Source organism: Maniola hyperantus, chromosome 8 (assembly GCF_902806685.2).
Source record: "Maniola hyperantus chromosome 8, iAphHyp1.2, whole genome shotgun sequence".
Lineage (NCBI taxonomy): Eukaryota > Metazoa > Arthropoda > Insecta > Lepidoptera > Nymphalidae > Maniola > Maniola hyperantus.
This window is the reverse complement of record NC_048543.1, coordinates 2,363,834-2,385,595: the sequence shown is the minus strand read 5'-3', so window position 1 is coordinate 2,385,595 and position 21,762 is coordinate 2,363,834. Positions and strand designations below refer to the sequence as shown.

The 21,762-nt window shown below is 39.6% G+C and overlaps 1 protein-coding gene across 1 annotated transcript; it reads left to right on the top strand.

The window, feature by feature from the left end:
- The first annotated feature begins 478 nt into the window (after positions 1–478).
- Positions 479–21,663, top strand: Rbbp5 (retinoblastoma binding protein 5). The gene is made up of 11 exons (XM_034970999.2): positions 479–648; positions 769–794; positions 1,297–1,491; positions 1,938–2,144; positions 2,853–3,034; positions 3,470–3,589; positions 4,423–4,616; positions 18,647–18,822; positions 19,510–19,623; positions 20,452–20,572; positions 21,570–21,663. Exons 1-11 carry the CDS (start codon positions 630–632, stop codon positions 21,644–21,646), a joined length of 1,431 nt encoding a protein of 476 aa, XP_034826890.1. The 5' UTR covers positions 479–629; the 3' UTR covers positions 21,647–21,663.
- The last annotated feature ends 99 nt before the right edge of the window (positions 21,664–21,762 follow it).

Sequence of the window (21,762 nt, the reverse complement as noted above, 5' to 3'; positions counted from 1 at the left end):
ATAACTTCCAAACAAATACTTATTTAATATATTATCTCTGGTTTGGTTAATAATAAAATTTTTTGCTGGTCAAGAAACCAAAATATAGTGGGCAAGTTTCTACTTTTACTGGATCAGTACCTAACTACCTAAATTCATAAGTGGCCAAAATAGCCTAGCGTAGGTACCTACAATGGTTTCTGCCCTTTTTCCAACTTTTTTCATGTTTTGTACGATAAGTGAGAGGGACACGTTGTATGTATCTTTTGCATGTATTGCTCTAATCTTTAGAAAAGCTCATTGTGAATTTTATTAGTCGACAGTCAACTGGACATAATCCAAAAAGTAAATTTCCCTACACAATGTTACCCACGTCGACAGAACAGATTTATAGCAAAATAGTTGTCTATGGTAATTTGTGTAGGTCTGTCATAATTATTCATCCAAGAGGTGACAGACAGTGACAGATGACAGCGCATGACATTGACAATTTGGCCAATTTTGGCGTCGATTTCGGATTTTGTAATTTGCATTGTTTACTTTTTTAATAAATACGAACCATTTCTACGTAATTATAAGTTAAATCACTACTAGTAAATATGTTCAATCTCTATTGTATACTATAGTGAGTAAAGGACCATACAACAATCATGAATTTAGAGTTACTCGGTAAGTAAACATGGTTATATTAATATATAACCAATAACTTATTTTTAAGTTTTAAACATTCCTCCTAATGTAAATAAATTTTTATTTCATTCGTATCCCATTTATTGTTTTGTTTTTCAGAATCTTTCGGTCAAAACTACCCAGAGGTTTGTATAATTTATTATAAACAAAGATTTGATGATTCATTAGTAAAGCTAGAGTGAGCTAGTGAGTTAAGATTTATACTGAGGCATAATATAAGAGGAAATATAAGATTTATATTTGTGAGTTTCAAGCAAAACCTTCCCTTCGGATCCTCTCAATCCCTTAAGCAGTACTCACACAGTACTTTTGTGCCTTGGTTTTATAAATAAAGCACACAGATCTGAGCTCACACTTGCTATGTTTCATGTATGATTAAAGGCAAGGCTCCAGCACAGAATACCAATATGACTATAACTATAATGAATTCCTCTCATGATAAGTCAAAACTCTACCACTGGTCGGAAAGAAGATTCTACTGAGTAGAGCCGGCAAGAAACTCAGTACTTGCTCTTTTAAAATAACTTTTTACTTAAATATGCAATACATAAACCTTGTCATTTAGATACTGTATTACGTTAGCAAATGTTGTTTAACACTAACTAACTTAATGATAACAACTTGCAGGAGTTTGATGGTGCATTAGACTCAATATCGTTGGCAGCGACATGTGCATTCAACAGACGAGGCACACTGTTAGCTGTGGGGTGTAATGACGGCAGGATTTTCATATGGGACTTCCTCACTCGAGGCATAGCCAAGTCAATATCAGCCCACGTCTACCCCGTTTGTAGCTTAAGTTGGTCCAGGAACTGTAAAAAGGTTTGAGTAATTTTAGTTGAAATCATTACCCATATCAGTACCTTTATTATAAATGCGAAAGTGTGTTTGTTTGTTGGTTTGTCCTTCAATACGTCGCAACGGAACAAAAGATCGACATGATTTTTTGCACGGGTGTAGTTCAAGGCCTGGTAAGTAATATAGGCTACTTTTTATCACAGAAAATCAAATAGTTCCTACAGGATTTTTAAGAACGTAAATCCACACAGACGAACGAAGTCGCAGGCTTCAGCTAGTCCTGAATGGAATGTAATGACACAGTCAAAGATGTTGGTTGGTTCAAGCCACAAAAACTAACCATTATGTATCTGCATGCCAAATTTCAGCCTGATACGTCCAGTTGTATGAGCTGTGCGTTGATAGATCAGTCAGTCAGTCACCTATTGCTTTTATATATTTTAATAAAGCTGTAACTATAAATTTTCCAGTTGTTATCAGCGTCAACAGACCACAATGTCTGTATATGGGACGTCCTTACCGGGGAGTGTGAGCAACGGTATAGGTTCCCAACACCCATACTAAGGGTACAGTTTGACCCTAGGAACGACAAACGATTCCTCGTATGCCCCATGAGACACGCAGCTTTACTGGTTGACACAGACGGTGACCATAAGATTTTACCCATAGATGACGATGTAAGTGTGAGATCCTTCATCCTATTATCTGTTTGAAACAAATCCTTTTGGCATATCTGATAGCTATATACAGTACGCGGCCGAAAGTAATGTATTATCGGCCTTTAGAATAACATTTCGGCTTTGTAGTGTGTTGTCTGTGTCACTCATACCTATATGACATTTTGTCTGTCTCAACAACAGAGACAGTGCTCTACAAATTTGCTATCTCCTTCTAAAGGTCGATGTCCATTACTTTCGGCCGCGTACTGTACATCGACCTTTAGAAAGAGATAACGGATTTGTAGTGATCTAGTCCAGTCCAGTACGGTCCGGTCCTATCCGGTCTGGTTTTATCCAGTTCAGCCCAATCATGCAATACGAAAAGTAAATAAAAAAATTACATTCTAATGTATGTCTCGGAGAAGTTAATGTCCCTGCAACGTTTTTTACTTTACTCCCTAGTAGCCCAAACGTCCGTAAAAGTCCGTTAAAAAGCCTTGACTCTCACTCACTCAAGCACTCATCCAATCCGAGTCTATAAAAATGCGTTCCGAAGTAGTTACAGAACTATTTGTATGGTAGCTTATGATGACATAATAAAGTATTTTTTACATCCGTATTTTCACGGATTCGGATCTGATGAGTGCGTGATCGCTCTAAGTGGAAGTCTACATACTACGTTATACTCATAATCTTATCATTTCTATGAAGAGTTTCTGCTTTCAGGGCGACATTAACGTCATAGCGTCGTTCGACCGGCGCGGCGACCACGTGTACACGGGCAACGCAAAAGGCAAAATCCTGATCCTCGAGCCGCAGTCGCTGCGCGTCAAGGCGAGCTTCAAGATCACCGTCGGCACCTCCAGCACCACGGGGATCAAGAGCATCGAGTTCGCGAGACGAGGAGAGTGAGTTTATTCATAGTAATCGTAATCGACAGCAAATTCTGCCCCTTGATTGGTTAAATTCGCTGTTTACATTTTGTCATAGCCAATCAAGGCGTAGAATTTGCTAACGATTACGATGAATACATTTTAGTCTAAATTGTTGATACGGAACATTGGAAAACAACTGCAGAACGCGGCCGAAAGTAATGTATCGGCCTTCAGAATGACATTTCGGCTTTGTAGAGCGTTGTCTCTGTCACTCATGCCTATATGACGTTTTGTCGGTCTCTACGACGGGAACAACGCTCTACGAATCTGCTATCTCCTTCACATTACAGTATGCGACCGAAAGTAATGTACATCTATGGCCGCGTACTGTACTGTGCATTTTTCAAGTAGTTTGCCCCTCACTGTACTGCTGAAAAGTCATATTAAATGATTGATTTTGTTTTCCAGCTGCTTCCTTGTAAATACTTCAGACAGAGTAATACGAGTGTATGACACACACACGGTCGTGAAATGTGGAATCAACGGGGAGCCGGAGCCCATACAAAAGCTGCAGGATCTTGTTAACAAGTAACACCTTTATCTTTGTTTGTCTATTTTATGTTATGTTTGGCGTGTTGAACCGCGAAATGTAGCGCAAAAATGTAAAGGATATTTTATTACGTACTAGCTTATGCGCGCGACTTCGTCCGTGTGGACTACACAAATTTCAAACCCCTATTTCACCTCCTTGGGGGGTTGAATTTTCAAAAATCCTTTCTTAGCGGATGCCTACGTCATAATAGCTATATGCATGCCAAATTTCAGCCCGATCCGTCCAGTAGTTTGAGCTGTGCGTTGATAGATCAGTCAGTCACCTTTTCCTTTTATATATTTAGAAGACTAGCTTATGCTGGCGACTTCGTCCGTGTGGATTACAGAAATTTCAAACCCCTATTTCACCCCCTTAGGGGTTGAATTTTCAAAAATCCTTTCTTAGCGGATGCCTACATCATAACAGCTATCTGCATGCCAGATTTTAGCCCGATCCGTCCAGTAGTTTGAGCTGCGCGCTGATAGATCAGTCAGTCAGTCAGTCGGTCACCTTTTCCTTTTATAAGATAAGAAAGCTTGGGAATGGGTTGCTTTGATAATTTCAATAAGTGTTATTGATTTTTGGAAGTGGTGATGATAATCATATTACCCAGCTGAGTTTATTGTGGACTCTTCTCAGACTTGGGTGCGTTTGGAACGCTCGTAGCTTTAGTTTTAAGTTTAAGTAATTAATTATCACCATTACATCATTATTTTACACATCAAACAATTGACATACAAAAAGTGTATAGTGGTACCTACTTTGCATAAATGATTTGAGTTTGATAGCCTATAACCTTTCTAACGCCCTTTATTTCGGTTACCGCTAGGACAACATGGAAAAAGTGTTGTTTCTCCGGCGACGGCGAGTACATATGCGCGGGCTCGGCGAGACAGCACGCCCTCTACATCTGGGAGAAGTCCATCGGCAACTTGGTGAAGATCCTGCACGGGACCAAGGGGGAGCTGCTGCTGGATGTGGTGTGGCATCCCATACGCCCCATCATAGCTAGCATCAGTGCTGGTAAGTGCCATGGAGTACCGAAATAGGTCCAATTTCGAGTTCAAGAAAATGGGGAAAAAGTTCTGAATCAGTAGTAAATCTTAGCATTTAAATTATCGTGAGTGATTTCCATTTCCATCTAAATATATAAAAGGAAAAGGTAACTGACTTACTGACTGATCTATCAACGCACAGCTCAAACTACTGGGCGGATCGGGCTGAAATTTGGCATGCAGATAGCTGTTATGACGTAAGCATTCGCTAAGAAAGGATTTTTGAAAATTCAACCACTAAGGGAGCGAAATAGGGGTTTGAAATTTGTGTAGTCCACGCAGACTAGTCTCAAACGCGACGCGTTGCGAGCTGAGTCCTTGTGAAAAAGGACCCCGGATGGGTTCGAAACTAGTCGGGCTTACGTCGACTAAACACGTGAGTACTTATAGGTGGAATCAGTACCCTTATAAATGCGAAAGTGTGTTTGTTTGTTGGTTTGTCCTTCAATCACGTCGCAACGGAGCAACGGGTCGACGTGATTTTTTGCATGGGTGTAGTTATACCTGGAGAGGGACATAGGCTACTTTTCATCCCGGAAAATCAAAGAGTTCCCACGGGATTTTTAAAAACCTAAATCCAGCTAGTCATCTATAACAGTGGTAAATCAATTCGACTATCCAAAAGCAATTGTAAAAAGTTTATTTTAATTTAAAAAAGTTTATTTTCTATCCTAAAATCGTATATTAGATAGTTTATAAACGCTTTGCCAGAAGTTGATCATAGACGCTCTTGGATTCGTACGGAGTGTTAGATTCTCTCCCACGTCCAAGTATAAAGCAGATGCTGCGTCGTACGTGGGCCAGACTACACCCAGCGACGTATCGGGTGTCGGGTTACTGTAAACATAACATTGATTATAGACATACCGTTTCACTGAGACGACTTTGGCGTGAACGGGTTTGGTCCTACAGCCACCAGGCGATGCGTGTGGTTTTAGTCGGTAAGAGTCCGACTAAACCTCCGTGCCTGATGGCATGATGGTATCCATGTGAATTTTCCCACGAAAAAAAGGGTGACAGACGACAGTTGACTTAAAAATCAAGGCTCTCAACGTCGCTCTCACCCTCCCGCAACCCGCACACCAACCCAAAAGCCGCCTCAGTCAAGCGCTACACCTACACCGGAATTCATAGTCAAGATAGGGACTTTTTTTGGGCACCATTCAGACGACATGTCATATCCAACCTTAATGCAATGCATAAAGATTGAATATGACATACGTCATCTAAATGGTCCCCTAAAAAGCCCCTATCTTGACTATGATATAATATGCTTGACTATGATAATTTTTTCAGAACTAAAAATACGGCTTCAGTGTACCATACGGATACGAGTCATTAGATCATTTATTGCAATGGTCGCGAGTAATTTATTGTTAACCGACTTCAAAAAAAGGAGGAGGTTCTCAATTCGTCGGAATCTTTTTTTTTTTTTTTTTATGTATGTTCCCCGATTACTCGAAGACGCCTGGACCGATTTTGAAATATTTTTTTTTGTTTGAAAGGGTATACTTCAAAGTTGGTCCCATTTAAATTTGGTGAAGATCTGATGAACATCTTCGAAGATAGATACTGGAACTCCTCAACGGATAAGAGTAAATTGCTCGCGATCAGTGTATAAGCTTAGTAAACAGTAGATTTTTAACCAGTCATAGCATAATTCCATGGGGCCACTAAAAATTGTGAAATAAAAAAATTTACAAAAAAAATAAAAACCGACTTCGATACACAAACACTAAAAATTGAAAAATAATTTAATTTATTACCGAATATCTTATGTATACAAGAGTTAATATAGTTCCATAATAATATTTTTTGGGGTCGGTGCCCTTGGACGATCTAACCTAAGGACGCGCCTCGCATGATTATTCCCCTCTGTCAATAGTAATGGATTTTTAATCCACTGCGTTTATAAACACTGTTTGCGGAATCGATTTTGTCATTGTCAGAATCGTTTTCGATGTGTGACGACGTCTTACACGCTGGGTGAAAAATGCCTGTTTGTGCCGTTAGTGAGTGCAAGAACAAATCAAACACATCAAATTTACAAAAAGATGGAATTTCATTTCATAAGTAAGTATTTTTGGTGTAATAAACGCTTTCTATAAATTAAATTACATAAATTATTATAATAAAATAACAATCGAGAACTTTACCGATTCAGTAATTGAGTACGTAATAATTCGGTAGAAACGAGTCACACTCCTCACGAGACTATATTTTGTTTTTTCTAAACAATTGCAACCCTCGATATATACAAATTAGGTTAAAATTTGAATACGCGTTAACAGCATGAAATTACGTAGTAGTAAAAATAACACTAGTCTCGTGGGAAGTGCGGTATACTATAGACGGAGAGCCAGCGCTCAAAAAACTGTTTGAATTTACTAAGGCTAATTTTTTGCGCATACTGACCAGCTCTGTCCCCATATTCTGCTGACTAACCATTACAACTTTTATTTATATGCAATATACAAGTTATATAACAATTTTCAGCCTTAGTAAATTCATTTTATTACCTCGCAGGTACGACACCTTTGATAGCGCACCTGAGTCACTGTTCTCAGGTTCACTTGACTGACCGCAGTATGTTTGTGTACGCAACCATTCTAATGAACTATATAAAAATTAGCCTTAGTAAATTCAAACAGTATTTTCGGTCCTGGCTCTCCGTCTATAGTATACCGCACTCCCCACGAGACTATAGTGTTATTTTTACAAAATTTTTCAGTATTAGATTTAATTGCGTAGGACATAAGGTTCGATTTTTAAGAATCATGTGATAGTGATTGCGGTTCGATTATCGATATCGATGAAAACATTTTCTTTATTATTAACGACTAAATTACCGTCTTCAAGTCAAGTAAAGAATAGTTATTATTAATTACCACAATTTTTTCGCTACCTATACTTGTAATAAAACTAGTCGATTTCTGTGATTTCACGTACTTAATACATTTAAAAAAATATTAAAGCAACGCAATTTTAGTGATAGGCGCGAAACGGGGTAGGGTGTCTCTGAACTGGGTAATATGTAGCTAAAAGGTGTACCTTTCTCAAGGATGAGGATTAGGTAATAATTTATCATAATCGTTTTATTTTTACAGATTTCGATATTTTTACAGAGAGAATCGCCAAGAATATACATAACATTAACCTAATGGTAAATAATGACGTGTTAAAAATAGAAGAGGCCACCGTGTGTGTTTACTAATTTATTTTCATAGTATCATATCTGTCTTATGGAATTTTGCTGTGGGGTAAAAGCGCCTGCCGCTTATTGAGAAAATTTTTGCATTGCTAATTTGTAAGGGCAATACGTGTAATATTTAATAACTTACATTTAATTTTTTTGGACAAAGAGTACACCATATTGGAATTACCATGTAAACCCAATGCGCAATAAATAAATGATTGATTGGAAAGAAAAAAACATTTTATTGATTGATATACCTACTAATTATGTTTGGTAGGCTTTTGCGCGGTCAGGTTTATTTTGTATTATATAATAATATAAGTCATTAACTTGGACGATCTAACCTAGATTAGAACGTCCAAGGTCATTAATAAGCACATTTTCACTATCGAAATTTTAAATGAAAATTTCGTTATATAAAAAAATACAAAAGATTAAAAATGATATAAAATAAGTAAAAAAGTATGTGCATATTTTTTAAATATATATTTTTCTTATTTTTACGTTGCATTATTAGTTTTTGGGATAATTACCTATTAAGTGAGGTGAATGTATGCAAGAATACGCTACGCTGACCAAACACTGGTGTTAGTTATTTGAACTAACACCGAAGACCCGATAGGCAGATCTTCTAATTTTTAGGTTCGAAGAAGGAACAATGAAACAACGTACTTTTCAGCGGAGAGTGTGTGTATGTAACGGTTTATTTTGACAGTTCTAATATAGGTACAATTTTTAACCATAGACTAATTTTAGGCATAATCTACATAATAGTTCCGTTAGGCCGCGAACGCACTGTCAACTTAATAAGAAGCGTTGACATAAATTCCCCCCCTCTTAAACGTCGTTTAAGAGAAAACAAATTCGTCTGGAGAAGCAAGGTGCAAGCGGCATGAGATCTTCCACGCTCAGCCCTTTTCGTTTCGTGGGCCACGTAGTGCGCTGTAGAAGTTCGCTGATTCTTTGCCAGCCACGCCAGAACTGCTGGCGTATCTTCTCGAGCCCCGAGTAGCAGTCGAGGCTGCTGAAACTGAAGTCTTCGACATTCGTTGACGGCAGCGCAGTCAGAGGCCGTCCAATCAGGTAGTGTCCTGGGGAACGAGGGAAAAGATAGTTAGGAGGGGAAGTCATGGGATATAAGGGGCGACTATTCAGTATAGCCTCCACTTGCGAAAAAAGACTATTTAATTTCTCGAAAGCCAAATTATTATGAGCCAAATATCTTTTAATGAGAATGTTTTTGGCGGAATTGATCCCAACCTTTCCAATTTCTCTTGAATATAAAGACATAAAAGAAAAATTTATTTGTTCGTCAACTGCAAAGTCAGAAATGACGGGATTGGAATTTAAAAATTGAGTTTTTCCTTTAGCAGTAGCTACGTTAACAGAGAAACATTCTGCCGGTTTCAGATTTGTAGGTACGTGACGACTAGCGGCGAGCTGCGCCGCGGATAACGCTAGTTGTGGAATCGTCATAGGCCTCCCGGCCGGAGCTACCCACGACTTCGAGTACGATAAATGAACGCTCGACCTACCTAACGCGTCGATCGATTTTAAATTAATGCATTTCTCAAGGTCGCGGGTGGATCTTTGAGAGGTATATTTAACACGAAATCGACCGATCGATTTTAGACGAGTAGTGTGAGTCTTAAAATTCTGCTCACAACCCTTCTCGCTATTACTTAATAATATTTTTTGGGGGTCCCAAAATTTGGTTATTTGATTATCTAAGCGATCATCGAACGACTCGCTTGATGAAAAATTGCAGTTAATTTGTTTAGGGTCACAATTTAATGAAATAGGACCGGAAATAACCCACCCAAATCGTGAGTTACACAGATATGGTTTTCCGTCACCTAATGATTTGACGGTGTTACCTATTACATCCCAGAATAGGTCGGCCCCTAAAAGCGCATCTACAGGCGCAGGGCTGCAAAAATTAGGGTCCGCGAGTTGAATGTTCTCGGGGAGACTAAATAGCTTGTAATCTATATTTATTTTTGGAATATTCGCCGTTAATTCTGGCATAATGAAACAAGACAAACTTGCATGATAGTCGCCTTGCAATGAGTTAAACCTAACCAAGCACCTCTCAGTAACATGATTATTTGAATTGTTACCTATACCTACGACGGTGAGATTAGTGGGTATCGCCTCTAAATTTAATTTTTCTTTGACGCGCTTCGTCAGAAAGCTAGACTGGCTTCCACAGTCTAGAAGCGCGCGAATGACTTCAGTCTTGGAGTTTAGAGGGTTCAGAACTTCTACCATCACGGTGGATAACATGACGTGAGAAGTAGCCTGCCTAGATAGGTTCACACTAAGTTCATCGACTGAATTTTGAACTGTGGCCACAGCGGGCTCCTCAGTATTTTTGTACCCTGATTGAACAGCATACGAAAGATTATGTCTTGTATTTTTATTACTATTGCTCGCGATTGGCGCGGCAATAGGCGAAACATACTTATTTTGTGTTTTATTTTGATTAAAAGATTCCAAAACATCTGCACGCTCCTTTAAAAACTTATTAAATTGATCTAAAGTCGGCATATCACTTAGCGAGTTTCGATGCTCCTCCCATTTCATACTAGTATGGCTGTCTAATTTAGAACTAACTATGTGTATTATTAAACTATCCCACTTATCAACAGGCTGGCCAAGACTCGCTAACGCACGTAAGTTTTTATTTACATTATCTACTAATGAGCGCAATGACTGTTCCGATTCGCGGGACAGTGTTTCGATATTGAATAAAGCGTTGAGGTGATTGCTAATTAGCTGCCTCTTGTTATCATAACGTTCACATAATAAACTCCAAGCCTTCTTGTAGTTCAATGCACAAACTTCGAGATTGGATATAACACGCGCGGCATCTCCCTCTAAATACGAGTTTAAATAATGAAACTTATAGATGGGCAGTATGTGCTCGTTATCATGAATGAGAGACCGGAAAGTATCTCGAAATTCTAACCATTTAAAAACTGTTCCATCAAATTTCGAGATTTGAATTAGAGGTAATTTGAACCCAATGCCTTGTGAGACGCCTCGTTCTTGCCCCGAAGAACTACTGTGCGCGTCTTCAAAGCACGGAATCCTCGAATTACGCGACAGAATGTCCTGAGCTAACGAAGTCACGCTGTCTAATTCATTTTCGATCTCCTCGCGGATATCTAGTTCGGCATCTAATGTATCCCCGCTTAAAGATTCAATCTGACCTTGCACGTCACTAAACTCAGTAGCTAAGCACTCAATTTTACCTAATTTAAGTTTTAATTCGCCTAATTCCAATGAATCTAACACTGAAAGCTTATTAATCTTAGAAATATAGTTTTTAAATTTAGTAACGCGCCCTTTCACGCTGCTGCGTTTAATAATTAATTCTTTCAGAGACATATTGAAGCGTTATTATAACAGCTGTAGGTGAACAAAAACTGGTTTGTTATCGGTAGCCGCAAGATCGCTGCAAAATAATAAGTAAAACGTATATCTATCTATGACTAGGTACGTTACCTATGCACGTCGCTTGAAGTTGTCGTCCAACCGATGAACATGAACCGGTTTCCAGTCGTCCGCGCAGCTCCAATAAGTGCACGCGCCAGTTAAAAATCGTATGAATTATGATAATATGAAGTAATGAGTAGGTAGGTACGGCTAATGCGTAACGGATGAAGTGACGAATAACGTGCAAATTTTGAATTTTGTGATTGATTGTGCAAAGTGGTATGGCCCTTTGAATAGTGCGTGAAGTACGGATGATTATGGAGCAATGGATGTATGCATAAGGTAGCTGTGAAATGGATTTATGGATGTTTGGATGAATGTGTTGTGTTTTATGTGGGATAGGACACTTATCTGAAATATTGGTCCGGCCTCGTTGTTGCCGGCGTAGAAAAGTGCTCCCTCTGTCTGAGCCCAAATGCTGCGGGTCCGATCAGCGTCCCGGCGATGGCTTCAGACGTCTTCTTGAGTTGAGCCTGATGCTGCGGTCCGATTGGCGTCCCGGCTGGCTACAACGATGGTGATTTGAGTTGAGCCTGATGCTGCGAAACGATTGGCGTCCCGGCTGGCGTCAACGACGATGATTTGCGTTGAACCTGATGCTGCGAAACGATTGGCGTCCCGGCTGGCGTCAACGACGATGATTTGCGTTGAACCTGATGCTGCGAAACGATTGGCGTCCCGGCTGGCGTCAACGACGATGATTTGCGTTGAACCTGATGCTGCGAAACGATTGGCGTCCCGGCTGGCGTCAACGACGATGATTTGCGTTGAACCTGATGCTGCGAAACGATTGGCGTCCCGGCTGGCGTCAACGACGATGATTCTCTCGCTGGATGGCTTGGCTTCTTCCTTCCCAGGTGTCCAGTTTACGGTCGCCACTATGTTAGTTATTTGAACTAACACCGAAGACCCGATAGGCAGATCTTCTAATTTTTAGGTTCGAAGAAGGAACAATGAAACAACGTACTTTTCAGCGGAGAGTGTGTGTATGTAACGGTTTATTTTGACAGTTCTAATATAGGTACAATTTTTAACCATAGACTAATTTTAGGCATAATCTACATAATAGTTCCGTTAGGCCGCGAACGCACTGTCAACTTAATAAGAAGCGTTGACAACTGGTTTTAAGTAATTAAATACGAGTAATAAATTCTTACTTCTACTTTTGTTTCTGAAAAACTATCGATATATTTTAAAATATCGATACGGTAGCATCGCAAATCAATTTGACTGTCTTACACTCGTAATGTCTTTGTATGTTAATGTATATAACTTATTAGTGTGCGTAAAATGTAGTAGTGTTGAAGATTTAGATATGTGTGTGTTAATAATGACACAAAACTTTGTTAAGTGAGTGTGTCAAGTTGTCTATGTAGTGTTTCCTCGTCCCGCACCAAAAGTGACAGAAATTTTTATTCGTAATATTAGGCGCGTTACAAGTCCATAGGTTAGATCGTCCAAGTCGGTGCCAATGAGGTGCCATTGTGGAGTCTCATAAAAATATGAAGTCTAGACGATTCGCGCAGCTAAAGCTAATTGGCACCAGCACCAAAAAGTATTATTATGGAACTATATTAACTCTTGTATACATAAGATATTCGGTAATAAATTAAATTATTTTTCAATTTTTAGTGTTTGTGTATCGAAGTCGGTTTTTATTTTTTTTGTAAAAAAATTTATCCGTTGAAGAGTTCATACTCTATCTTCAAATTTTCAAATCTTTTCTTTTAAATGGGGGGCTAAAATACGCATTAAATGGATAAAAAGATAAAACTGAAAAATTAAAAAATCTTGCTTACCCAAATATTGCAAAGTTAGTGTACAGGCTGCAGATCTGCTGAATCATTTTGTAGGAAGTGGCACTCTTATTGACCGGGAGATTCAACGCATTTGGGTTAAACACATATAATGTGTCTTCATTGTGAGCAACTCCTCTTAATCCATATCTCAAGCCTAGTTGGCTCAAAACATTCCGTTCAGACACACTCGAAAACTCAAACAAATATATATCACCGTTTCCACTAATCTTGGATAGACGCCTTGCGTATCTAATTATGGGATAAATAAAAAGGTCGGTTGTATAGTTCACGAAAATCGGTATTGTATTTAAAGACCTCAACGGTGACCCAGTGAAGTATTGTCTGATAACATCGGCCAGTTTCAAGTGAAGCGTTGGTGTAGTTCGATAAAATATATCTATTGGCACTAAAACTTCTGGGAATCTGTCATAATTTGAGATGACACTCGAGTTTTCGAGATAGGGTACAGCGAAAATACCTTCGTTTGAAGTGTATCCTAGCAACATATCAACCTCGCTTCGTCCTTTCTCAAGTGAAGTAAGAGGCGGTTCTGTTAAAAATCTCTCTTGACTGAAATCTTTTTCCACGACTGGCACAGTATAATATATTTTTATGACGATCTGAATGTAAACTTCCGCTGCTATAACATACGATTCAGTGTAGAGCAGTTGTCGGACTGGCACAGTTTGGAGAAATTTTAGGAGCGCTGAAGTATTTGTAGCCTCAAAGCCTAGCTTTTTACCGAGTTCAAAGGCTCTTCGTCTCTGTTCGAATGCTGTCGAATAATCACTTATCGGCACTCCACTCGTTCCTATGCCTCTACGAAACAGCCCTTTCGACATCGGCGACAATGCGTGTAAAGTCATTGAAATACCACCCACGCTTTGCCCAAAGATGGTTACCCGGTTCGGATCTCCACCAAAGATTTCTATATTCCTTTGAACCCATCTTAAAGCAGCTACTTGATCTTTTAATGCTGCATTTCCGGGCACTTCTGCAGAATCTAAGCACAGAAATCCGAGATTGTCAAGTCTATAATTGATTGTGACAACGACGACAGGATTTCGATCAATTAGGAAATCGGGTCCGTAATAATCATCATTCCCAGATCCGGATACCCATCCACCGCCGTGAATAAAGAACATGACCGGTATAGAGGAGCACGGTTGTAATGTAGGTGTGTAAACGTTTAAAAAAAGACAATCTTCGCTTCCAGGTATGTATGTGTTTGTGAGTGAGTCGAATTGAGGACAAACACTGCCGTGTTGCGTTGCTTTTCGTATTCCTCTCCATGACCGAGCAGGTTGAGGTTCCTAAAATTAGTGAAATGTTACTGGGATTACAATAGGCTAGTTGACCCTTTTTTTAAGTAGGTCTTAAATGGTTAATATTTGTCCTATTAGATCAAAAAAATTAACACTATTGTTCGCGATGATTCCGTCAGTAGGTACTAATTTAGTTCGAGAAAAGATTCGAGTCAAAATACGTGCAAAAAGGGACCATCGTGTTTACGCCAAAGAACAATAGGCTAGTATCGAAAAAGTGTAAACATCTATTGTCTGCGTAATTTATGATCCACTCGAGATTTCTCGAATAATCTGCGAAAGGGACGGGCGTATAAGATAGTAAGGGACGGACATAGCCCCCAGATCGTATATAAGCGGACGAATTCGACGACGCGGCAAGTTTTGTATTACAGTGGAAAGAGTGCGAATCAGAACAGTGAACGCTCTTAAGTGAATAGTGAATATTATAAGTGTTAAGTGTATTTAGTAAATTGAAGATATTAATTGTGATTATTCTAAAAGTGGACAATAAAGTGGACCTTAATTTGAATCAGTCTTTAAGTTTAAGTAGTCGCACGTACCTTGTTAGATATACCTACTTACCCGCCAGTGCTAAGTGTTCAGTACGTTACAACTATATTTTTTTGCGCCCTAAAAACCGTAAAACTTTAATTTAAAAATATATTTTTCTTAGACAGGTGAAAACACTGTCGGCCATGTTTGGCCGATAGATTATCTGTGCTCTGACGTCATGCATTTGTAAACAACAGCACAACCTCCCAAAGTTTAATAAACATGACTTCTATACTAGTTTACATGAAAAATATAGTAATTATCGTTATTGTATCATCCGAGAATGTAAAAAAAGTAGATAATTTAAAGTCCTGACAAACTTTTACGGACTTTAAATTTTATATATATGGATACTACGCTAGTCCACGCGTGACATAGGGATGACATTTCTTTGTTTACATATTTAATGACGTCACATCATGGCTGACAGCGTTTTCTGCGTTTCAAATAAAAATAAAAATTGTATTTTTTTAAATTGGATTTATATATCCATCCTGCGTTTTTAATAATTGTTATTGATATATTTCGTTGTCTTAAGCAAAATACTATAATAAATAATCATTTATTGGACGAAAATAGATATGAGTCAAGTAGCCTATTAAGTGGCTTTTCGGCTCAAGCAGTATCTTGGGTTCTATGGCGTATGGGATATAGAAACAAGAATTTTTTTTAAATTCCACTGAGCCAAGGTGGAATTGGTTAGCTAGCAGATTTATAAAGATATAATATGGATAAAATGGTTTAAACGCAGATACCCCTTAATAGACAGTCAATATACAGTTTTAGAATACTGTCCAAGTTCCCGTAGTAATTGTTAGGTGCTTGACTAACCACCGACCAACATATATTTTGTATGAATCTTTTTTTCACTGATGGTTTCGTATAGAGGGCAAAAATTCATTCGGAAGAAAAATACGGAGAGAGCTGATGATGCAGCATAAGATGGAACGCGTTTGCCTAGAAGATGTCTATTCACTCTTGAGTTGAAGGTGCCCAAATTAAATAAATATGAAGACACTAGCTGATGCTCGCGACTTCGTCCGCGTGGAATTAGGTTTTAAAAAATCCCGCGGGAACTCTTTGATTTTCCGGGATAAAAAGGAGCCTATGTCACTCGCCAGGTCTTTATATATACTCATACAAGAAATCACGTCAATCCGTTGCACCGTTGCGACGTGATTGAAGGACAAACCAACAAACCGACACCAAAAAATCAACAAACAAACACACTTTCGCATTTATAATAAGGGTACTGATTCCGAACCAGTAGGATTACATTTGACGATTCAAATATACTTGTAAAAGTTTAATGGAATAAAAAAAAATTGATTTTGATTTAAAATGCAACGGAAAACTGATGCTGGATGGGCATTTCTTGTGTGTGGGTTTCTTGTGTCTAAATTATTCTTATCCTTATTCTTATTTCATATTCTAGCAGTTCGAATCTGGTTCAGCTTACCTTAAACCTCCTGCTGCCAGTAGGTGGCGCTGCATACGGAATGCCTTTAAAACTGTAGAATAAAGTTTTTCCCGTGATTGTCCATTTTTGTTCCCCTTCCAACAACCCATGCTCTACCCGTACAATAACAGCGGTCACATCTTGCTGAAACATTATTCGAAAATGTTTTTTGAAAACCCAAAATTCAATCGTTGAAATCTTAAATATTTAAAAGGAAAAGGTGACTGACTGACTGGCTGACTGATCTATCAACGCACAGCTCAAACTATTGGACGGATCGGGAAATTTGGCACGCAGAAAGCTATTATGACGTAGGCATCCACTAAGAAAGGGTGAGATAGGGGTTTGAAATTAGTGTAGTCCACGCGGACGAAGTCGCGAGCATAAGCTAGTATTGATATAAAACGATATCTACCCATGATATTATTTTTCCAAGTATGAATAAAAATACAGTTACATCCATTTCCGCTTATCTTTACAAAAATAATACTATAAAGGTTGTTTTTACACGACGGCGCAACACGAAGTGTTGTTTTCATACATACACTATGTGGCTAATTCCGTTGTACACGAACTCTAAACTAAACTAAAATGGCACGTCTAAATCTATTGCTATCCCTTTCATAATGTTGCTTGCGGGAAAGGATAGCACTAGATTTAGATCCGATAATTTAGTTTAGTTTAGAGATTGTGTACAAGAGAATCGGCCCCTATGGCAAGATAAAACTTTAAAGGTAAACCATAAAGACTGCTTGTTATAGAAAAAAATGTATGGAGTATTTGAAACGAGCGACCGAGACACGCGACATAGCCATAGATATCAGTCGGTAAATAAATAAATAAATACTCATTTATTTGGGACCATAGCGCAAACACAGTACACGGTACAAAACACAACAAAAACATAAAGAAAAAGTGCGAGTCAGGCTCGCGCAACGACGGTTCCGTACTACAGTCGTATTTTTTCGACATTTTGGCTTGCACGATAATTCAAAAACTATGATGCATAAAAATAAATAAAAATCTGTGTTAGATTGAACAGGTGAAGACCTTTCATATGATAGGTACCTCACTTGATATATAGTTATCTTACTTATAAATTGGAAATATTAATTATTAATTCATGACAACAGTTTAATTTTTTTGTCGTATTTAACCACAAATTCACGGTTTTCAGACTTTACCCCGAATGTCTGCTATATGAGCTACCTATCTACCAAATTTTATGATTCTAGGTCAACGGGAAGTACCCTGTAGGTTTCTTAACAGACCGACAGACAGACAGACAACAAAGTGATCCTATAAGGGTTCCGTTTTTCCTTTTGAGGTACGGAACCCTAAAAACAACAAAAAAAATCACAAATACTAAGCCTTAAAAGTATGGTCCACAGGTCCACGCATTTCAACCGAGAAAACGACCGCCATTACGTATAGCTCGGTATAGTTCTTGCATTTCACGAAGGCCATTAACTCATGCTTGTGTTTAAGTCGTATCGGTATACGAAAGGTACACTAAATGTGTGTGTTTGACAGCGCTTGCTCGCGACTGATTGGTCCGACATGCACGCACACTTACGCAATGACCATGTAAACGACGTTACCACAAGTAAAGTTCCCTAGCCATCGTGAATTGGAAGAACTGTAACGCAACACTAATTTGTCGCGTATCGTCTTCTCGAGTTGTGGTCGCGTAGCTCAAAATGTTTTAACATAGCACGTGTTGCCTTTATGCAATAACAAAGGTGATTAAGTACCTTAATCTTTAGAAACACGGTTTCAATAGTTAGTTAGTTATTTAAGTTAATTGATTCTTGATAGCCTACTTGTTATAAATATAGAAGAATCCGGCTGTACTGACGTCACGTATAGTGCGCGGCAGAAAGTAACATACATCGACCTTTAGAAGGAGATTGCAGATTTGTAGAACATTGTCTCTGTCGTTGAGACCGAAAAAATGTTTATACGTATGAGTGACAGTGACAACGTTCTACAAAGCCGAAATGTCATTCTAAAGGCCGATGTACATTACTTTCTGTAATCTACTCTATAGGTCCCGAAAATACTGGGGCCGTCTCGGGTCGCTCCCTTACCGCACGATTGCACTGTCTAGATGGTTTCGCCGAACTTCTGAAAGGTAATACCTAATGTCCTGAGTCTGTGACATTAGTATGGAACTGTTCGCAGGCGTCGTATCAATCTGGGCCCAGAACCAAGTGGAGAACTGGTCGGCCTTCGCGCCGGACTTCAAGGAGCTGGACGAGAACGTGGAGTACGAAGAGCGCGAGAGCGAGTTCGACGTGGAGGACGAGGACCGCTCCGTCGACCAGGCCGGGGAGAGCCGCGACGATGAGGAAGTCGAGGTATTGGGCGTTTGAAACGAATTTGTGGTTCCTATTCAAAAATACAGAGAAAAAATCATTCCAAGTAGCTTGCGGGTGTGACGGTTGCTACAGTAGAAACTAGATGGCGCTATTCAATTGATAACATTTCATGACGTAGTCCCGAACAAATGTACCGCCGACAGTACTCGCACTAACGGTGTTTTCTGCGATCTGGACTATATTAAGAAGTTGCAAGATACCACCGTCGGGCGTCGCGTCGGTCCAGCTGGCGCTACCGAGCACAACCAACCGCTCGGTGGGAGATCTCCCTTTGGTACAGTCGAGCCTGCACACCGCTCCCGTACACGGGGGATAAAATACGGACAAATGTTTATGACATCGGTCCGTGACGTCACCAGCCAAGCAGGGGCCGAGTGTATGTTCCCAAAATATGTACCAATTTTTAGCACTATGCGAATTATCTCGATAGAAGGTGGATAAGTTTCGACTTTCGAGTATGGAAATTGAATTAAAATATTAAGATGATCTGAAATTTTGCACCCTAGTTAAGATCGTTCATTCGGAACAACCTTTTCATTTTACATAAATATTATGTACTTTAAGCCTTATTATTTAGGTCAAATTTATATTATAGTGATTCGATACTCGATATTTATCAATGTTGTCGAGATGCGCGAACTCGTACTAACTCTAGTACTACTCCAGGTGGATGTGACGACGTGCGAGCCGGTGGCCGCGTTCTGCAGCTCTGATGAGGAAGGGGAAGACGAGAACATGCTCTCCTTCCTGCCCATTGCGCCAGAGATAGAGGACCCGGAGGTGAGGGAGCCATGCGTATAACCGCAGAATATTAAGCTGTGATAGCCTAGTGGTTAAAACGTCCACTTCCTAGTCAGAGGTCGGAGGATCGATACCAGGCACCTCTAACTTTCCGAAGCTACGTGCGTTTTAAGTATATCACTTGCTTTAACGAAAAAAGAAAACATCGTGAGGAAACCTGCATGCCTGAGAGATCTCCATAATGTTCTCAAAGGTTGTATGAAGGCTGGTTATCTGCATTTGTCCAGCGTGGTAGACTATGGCCAAAACCCTGAGAGGATACCCGTGAGCCGGTCATGGGTTGATCATGATGATGATGATTTAATAATCTTAAAAATAAAACACAAGAAATGTATCTGTGTCCGTTATACTTTGAAACCATTCGACCGATGTGCCCCAAAGCAGTTTTATTAGAAAGGCAATAAAGTGAAGATGGTTTTAGGTAAGAAAAAAATTTACTTATTTTTAGCGTAGCACACGCCGCGTATCCGCTAGTACCTTATCGCCTGTACCTGTGTCTCAACATACGTTCTTCGCTTTGAGCTGGTTTCCGCACAGTTTCCGTCTGTTATGCGTGCATTGCCCCTTCCCACCAGTCTTCACTCCAGCCATCCATGCTCGCTCCAGCACGCCTAACATGCGCACCACGAGAAAATTTTGTCTACGCATTTACTCGTCTTATTTGTATGAAAAAACACGAGATAATGCGTAGACAAAATTTTCTCGCGGGGCGCATGTTAGACCCTCTGAAGCCGAGTAGACCGCCCATGCCGAGGGCTTCATGGAGTGAGGTCGGGAACATACGTTTAGACTGACCACTGTCAACAGGACGGCTGGGCGGCCACGCAAGAGACGGTCACCCCCAGCGAGACGCCCGAGGTGCTGGAGCCGGCGGCCAAGCGGGCCAAGAGCAAGACATACGACATCTCACTCAAAATCGCGCCTCCCGGTTAGTTAAGATTATTTTTTGACGTACAAGTCCCGCAAATTGCTATTGCGCTGGAACCATGTCTCATTAAAAATAGAAATGACGTCATTTTGACGTATATTTAAGTAAAAATATACCATGAGTCGTAGGTTGCAGGCGGTGCAAGGCCGTGGCGTGTGGAAGTCCCTACAAGTCTAGTGCTGACGTCACTAAAATGGCGGCCATGCGCATTAGCAATTTGCAACTTATTTCATAACTTTGACTAAACAGGAGTTGACGTACAGTACGCGGCCGAAAATAATGTACATCGGCCTTTACGCGATGGTTGGCAGTTGCAATGCATTTGTGTCAACTACAAATATGCAGTGGACTTGCAGTCTATTTAGTCCTTAACCACAGTATAAAGGGTCCGACGCCTTTGATCTCGTGGAAACTTACCACGACGACCCTTCAACATAGGGCCCTAACTACGCAGGTCAGTTCGGGTCGCTCAGTCGTATAGCACTTAACGCACGATTGCTCCGCAGACCTCTGTATGTACCCTAGATATGCCCTCATTGCCCTTTCAATTTTTTCATCTATTTTATATTTACCACAAAAAGTGAGTGTCTTTTGTTTACTTGTGCGTACAGAATGGCCCTTTAGAATGTCATTTCGGCGTTGTCTCTGTCACTCATACCAATATGACGTTTTGTCGGTCTCAATGAACAAAGACAATGCTCTACAAATCTGCTATCTGCTTCTAATGGTCGATGTACACTACAATCGTGTATAAGTCCCGCAAACTGCTATTGCGCTGGAACCGTGTCTCATTAACATAGAAATAACGTCATCTTGACGTCAGCCGAAATAAAAATCATCATCAGCTCGAAACTTCAGTCTAGTGCTGACGTCACTAAAATGGCGGCCACTTAGCAATTTGCGGGATTTATACATGCGCACAAAAAAAAAAGCTAACGAACACTACTATTATCTAAAAGGTTTCAGTTATTGAATGTTTTCTTGTCTTCTCTTTCAGAACAAACGTTGCCATTTGGAGGCAAGAACAAGCAGGCGGCGGGGAACAAGAAACTCGCCGGCAGACCGCGGAAATAAATCATATAAACAATTTATCATGAGTTTCTATATTTTTAAATCATATTTTTCATTAATTTATTGCAAAGATAAAGTAAAAATATATTATCTTATTATAACATTTATGTGATGTTACA